Consider the following 6,000-nt stretch of genomic DNA (forward strand, 5'->3'; position numbering starts at 1 on the left):
TCATTGAGCAGGATCCTCAACCCCTCTGTTCCTGTGTCACTATACCCCACTCCCTCTAACATGCAAACTCACTGAGCAGCCCGTCAATCCCTCTGTTACTGTGTCACTATACCCCACGCCCTCTAGCATGTAAACTCACTGAGCAGGGCCCTCAATCCCTCTGTTACTGTGTCACTATACCCCACTCCCTCTAACATGTAAACTCACTGAGCATGCCCAAAATCCCTCTGTTACTGTGTCACTATACCCCACTCCCTCTAACATGTAAACTCACTGAGCAGGCCCTTAATAGCTCTGTTACTGTCACTATACCCCACTCCCTCTAACATGTAAACTCACTGAGCAAGGCCCTCAATCCCTCTGTTCCTGTGTCACTATACCCCCCACTCCCTCTAACATGTAAACTTACTGAGCAGGGCCTCAATCCCTCTGTTACTGTGTCACTATACCCCACTCCCTCTAACATGTAAACTCACTGAGCAGGATCCTCAATCCCTCAATCCCTCTGTTACTGTGTCACTATACCCCACTCCCTCTAACATGTAAACTCACTGAGCAGGGCCCTCAATCCCTCTGTTACTGTGTCACTATACCCCACTCCCTCTAACATGTAAACTCTTTGAGCAGGGCCCTCAATCCCTCTGTTACTGTGTCACTATACCCCACTCCCTCTAACATGTAAACTCACTGAGCAGGGCCCTCAATCCCTCTGTTACTGTGTCACTATACCCCACTCCCTCTAACATGTAAACTCATTGAGCAGTGCCCTCAATCCCTCTGTTACTGTGTCACTATACCCCACTCCCTCTAACATGTACACTCACTGAGCAGTGCCCTCAATCCCTCTGTTACTGTGTCACTATACCCCACTCCCTCTAGCATCTAAACTCACTGAGCAGGACTTCAATCCCTCTGTTACTGTGTCACTATACCCCACTCCCTCTAACATGTAAACTCATTGAGCAGTGCCCTCAATCCCTCTGTTACTGTGTCACTATACGCCACTCCCTCTAACATGTAAACTCACTGAGCAGGGCCCTCAATCCCTCTGTTACTGTGTCACTATACCCCTCTCCCTCTAACATGTAAACTCACTGAGCAAGGCCCTCAATCCCTCTGTTCATGTGTCACTATACCCCCCACTCCCTCTAACATGTAAACGTACTGAGCAGGGCCTCAATCCCTCTGTTACTGTGTCACTATACCCCACTCCTTCTAACATGTAAACTCACTGAGCAGGATCCTCAATCCCTCAATCCCTCTGTTACTGTGTCACTATACCCCACTCCCTCTAACATGTAAACTCACTGAGCAGGGCCCTCAATCCCTCTGTTACTGTGTCACTATACCCCACTCCCTCTAACATGTAAACTCACTGAGCAGGGCCTCAATCCCTCTGTTACTGTGTCACTATACCCCACTCCCTCTAACATGTAAACTCACTGAGCAGGATCCTCAATCCCTTTGTTACTGTGTCACTATACCCCACTCCCTCTAGCATGTAAACTCATTGAGCAGAGCCTCAATCCCTCTGTTACTGTGTCACTATACCCCACTCCCTCTAGCATGTAAACTCACTGAGCAGGGCCTCAATCCCTCTGTTACTGTGTCACTATACCCCACTCCCTCTAGCATGTAAACTTACTGAGCAGGGCCCTCAATCCCTCTGTTACTGTGTCACTATACTCCACTCCCTCTAACATGTAAACTCACTGAGCAGAGCCTCAATCCCTCTGTTACTGTGTCACTATACCCCACTCCCTCTAGCATGTAAACTCACTGAGCAGGGCCTCAATCCCTCTGTTACTGTGTCACTATACCCCACTCCCTCTAGCATGTAAACTTACTGAGCAGGGCCCTCAATCCCTCTGTTACTGTGTCACTATACCCACTCCCTCTAGCATGTAAACTTACTGAGCAGGGCCCTCAGTCCCTCTGTTCCTGTGTGTCCAACTCGTCTGGTTACAACTACATGTCTGTTCATCCACCCAGTGTAAAGCACTGCGGAATTTGTTGGCGCTATATAAATACCATAATAATAATAATAATGAAGTGATGTCCTGCTATATGCTAAATTGGATTAAAGTATTGCAGTAAGGGGCACATGAATATCAGGTTAAATAGACTGCTGGACTGCTGTTTTTTTATAATGCAGAGTATAAGCCGACCCGAATATAAGCCGAGGCCCCTAATTTTACCCCAAAAAACTGGGAAAACTTATTGACTTGAGTATAAGACTAGGGTGGGAAATGCAGCAGCTACTGGTAAATTTCTAAATAAAATTAGATCCTAAAAAAATTATATTAATTGAATATTTATTTACAGTGTGTGTATATAATGAATGCAGTGTGTGCGTATGAATGCAGTGTGTGTATGAGTGCAGTGCGTGTATGAGTGCACTTTGTGTGTATGAGTGCAGTGTGTGTATGAGTGCTTTGTGTGTGTGTTGCAGAGCCTTGGTGGGGGGTGGGCAATTTTATTATTATTTTTTAATTATTTTATTTTTTTAATTTTATTTAATTATTTTTTATTTAATTATTTTTTTCATCCCCCCCACCCTGCTTGATACATGGCAGGGAGGGGGGCTCTCACTCCCTGGTGGTCCAGTGGATGGGCTGTGTAGGAGGGGGCTGTCAGAGCTGTTACTTACCTCTCCTGCAGCTCCTGCAAGCTCCCTCCTCCTCCGCGCCGGTCCGTGCAGCTCCCTCTGTCAGCTCACACTGTAAGTTTCGCGAGAGCCGCACTATGACCCCGCGGCTCTCGCGAGACTTACACTGGGAGCTGACCGAGGTGCTGAACGGACCGGCGCGGAGGAGAAGGGAGCTGACAGGAGCTGCAGGAGAGGTAAGTAAACGCTCTCTGCAGCCCCCACAGTCCCCTGTCTGTATTATGGCAATGTAAATTGCCATAATACAGACATTGACTCGAGTATAAGCCGAGTTGGGGTTTTTCAGCACAAAAAATGTGCTAAAAAACTCGGCTATATACTCGAGTATATACGGTATCTACATTAATAATTTTAAAAAATTATAAAAATTATGCTATTTGCTCTCATCTTAAATGACCTTTAGGCAAATAGCATAATTCATGATTTCCATTAATGAATCCAATTCTGCCCTTGTTTTCTGCAGGATGTGCAGCTTCCAATAGAAAATTGAACTAAAATTCCCATGAATCAGTTCTTCCCATGAGAACTTTCAGTGAGTTCTTAGTCCAGTGGCAGCTGAATTCAAAAGTTTTAAAGTGTTGCAAAAGTGTTTTAATGAACACGTATAGCTGCAAACTATTATTTATATTTTAATTTTGTTATACTTTGTTACTTTTTTTCATGTTCTGAGTAGGGTTCTCTTTCCCGTTTTAATTTAAATAAAAGGAATGTGTTCTGCATCATTTTTAAGGTCTGGAATAAAGAAAGCGCCACTCGGCGTAGTGCACGCCAGACCGGATGCAATATAAATGAAACTACAAGAACAGAGAGAGTAGGGAAGGAGAAGATGATTCCACAGGAAGGCTGAGTTTGTTAGATAAAGTCCTGGCTTGTATGACACAGCTTAGTGGTGGCATGTTGCCTGGCCATTTCCTGAACGTGCTAAATGTGTACTCTGTAAAACAATAGCCAGAGACTGAATTATCTGCTCTCCAGATTGCACTACAATTGTTTTGTCCTCTGTCTGCAGGTGCCAACATATTGAGAGACTCAGCTGGGAACGTAAAACTCGGTGACTTTGGGGCCAGCAAGCGAATCCAAACCATCTGCATGTCTGGAACCGGCATTAAATCTGTGACGGGTACGCCGTACTGGATGAGTCCGGAGGTGATCAGTGGTGAAGGATATGGCAGGAAGGCAGATGTGTGGTAAGGATGCCAGACTAAACGAACAAGCCACCACTAGCAATGCTCTTTCACACGGACACATTATTTAGCCCTCTGATGACTGTCCGTGGCAACTCAGATGCTTCCGAATTTCCCATGAGTCTCTGCCAGCTTTTTTATTTTAAATGTGGTTCAGTAACATCTGGGGTGCAAAGGTTATTCGTCTATTGTCTATCAAGTAATATAAAAAAAAAATTGTTATTTTAGTTACATATATAATAACTATAATATTTTAAGTGATTTTTATCAGTTGTTTTACAATTCTTTTTTAGCCATTCATTTAATTCATGCAAACATCTAATCCTTTTTATTTTTCATTATTATTTTTAATTTTTATTTTGAAACGTAGGAGTGTGGCGTGCACGGTTGTCGAAATGTTAACCGAGAAGCCACCGTGGGCGGAATTTGAAGCCATGGCAGCCATCTTTAAAATTGCCACACAGCCGACGAAACCCAAACTCCCTGACAACGTTTCAGACTTCTGTAGAGACTTCATGAAACAAATATTTGTTGAGGAAAAGCGGAGACCCACGGCAGATGAACTTTTAAAGCATCATTTCGTTAGCCATAGTATTTAAGTTTTAATTTTCCTGTAAAAAAAAAAAAAAAAAAAGTAAATCTTATGAACTATTTCAAAACCAACAGAAGAAAACACATGCATCGGTGCCTACCTGCTAACAAAACAAACACTCGGGGTCTGACAGTAATAACAGTGTTCTCATTTCCTGTTTTAAGTGATCATTGTGTGGGAGTCTGTTGGTGAACCACATATTTAAATTTGCTAGAAGAAGGAGGTTCGTACCCCATTAGCGGTTTTCCCAAAGAATAGTTGACGAAAGCACTGTGTTTTCATTCACTGCTCGATACGGACAGTGTTTAGCACTCAGTTTATTCTGTCTAATAACATTCTATGCTGCTCGGGATTTTCACCAAACCAGAGAGAGATCATTTTGGCATCCAGACATCTGCGGACGACATTTCCATGTAGGTGCCCATCACGGCACATAAACTCAGCTTTGGTGAGTTAACAAGCAAATTGCACAGTTTAGTAAAAAAAAAGTTGTAGACTTAAAAAATATTATAGAAATTAGACTTTTTCCAGCTCAAATATTCGGAACGAAATTCTCACAATCAGCTGTCCGTTTCCTTACGTAAACCTGATTTAAAAAACAAACAAAAAAAAAACACTTTGCATGATTTCTGGACACATGTAGTTTATCCAAAACACATTCCTGTTTTCCTTCGAATAATTCTTATATTTTTCTATTACTTGTGAGTCCGCTGATGTTTGCCATTTTAAACTCAATCCTTCTACCCCTAATTAATCTACACCTCCAATATGTTTTACATTTAAAAAATGCCTGGTTTATGACATTGCCACTGACGTTTCAGGACATTCCCAGCACCAAACAACTATAGGGTAAGTCAGCTTTTGTTTAGGCAAAATATCTTCGTTGTAAAAGTCTGTTTTAAAGCAGGGGTATTGCTCCAAAATTTACTAACATTCTAATCTGTCACAAATCACCAGGCTATTGTCTGTTGATTATAATAAGCACCTTGCATCAGAACTTCACCAGTATTATGTTGGCATTTTACCTGCAAGTAATTGCCATGATCAGAGACCTAGTGGTTCTTTTAACAAAGTTTTAAGACCTCCCGCCAAGGGCCCTCTCTCCCATCAGCCATTTGCAGTTGTTTAAAAAAATAAAAATCAAGCAGATGTTTAATTAATCACAGTTTGCATTTCACACTAAGCTAAAAAAAATATACACAATACTTAGATTCTCACTTTCCTTCAAGGTGTTTGAGACCAATAGTGCTATTGTGTATCACCTGCTAGTAAACGTTAATTAAAAATACACATTTGTTATTCTGATATAAGTTGTCACAGAAAGGTAACAATCTGGCTTCTTTCTGGGGGTTGCCTCTGCATCAATCTAGTTTCTGTCTATTTTTTAAACAGTCAGTTTTTTTTTGTAAACAAGAAATTATGGAGAATTGGCACAAGAATGACAAATTTTAGTTTAAAACGTCTGAATACGAAAAATCTGCATTTGGATATCTTGGCGTACAAATCGCAGTCCCCTATTCAATTCTCGGTGCGAGTGAGTAAACCCCAATAATTGT

General features: G+C 42.0%; 1 protein-coding gene across 3 annotated transcripts in view; it reads left to right on the forward strand.

Annotated features, from left to right (window-relative positions):
* LOC134609190 (mitogen-activated protein kinase kinase kinase 3-like) overlaps positions 1–4,950 on the forward strand; it is a 123,608-nt gene extending 118,658 nt beyond the window's left edge. For all 3 annotated transcript variants that reach the window (XM_063452725.1, XM_063452726.1, XM_063452727.1), the window contains exons 16-17: positions 3,678–3,855; positions 4,223–4,950. In XM_063452725.1, coding sequence (XP_063308795.1) covers positions 3,678–3,855; positions 4,223–4,451 — 407 coding nt within the window. In that variant the 3' untranslated portion in view covers positions 4,452–4,950. The remainder of the gene's footprint in view (positions 1–3,677; positions 3,856–4,222) is intronic.
* Positions 4,951–6,000: the final 1,050 nt, after the last annotated feature.

This window comes from Pelobates fuscus, chromosome 4, assembly GCF_036172605.1.
Source record: "Pelobates fuscus isolate aPelFus1 chromosome 4, aPelFus1.pri, whole genome shotgun sequence".
NCBI lineage: Eukaryota > Metazoa > Chordata > Amphibia > Anura > Pelobatidae > Pelobates > Pelobates fuscus.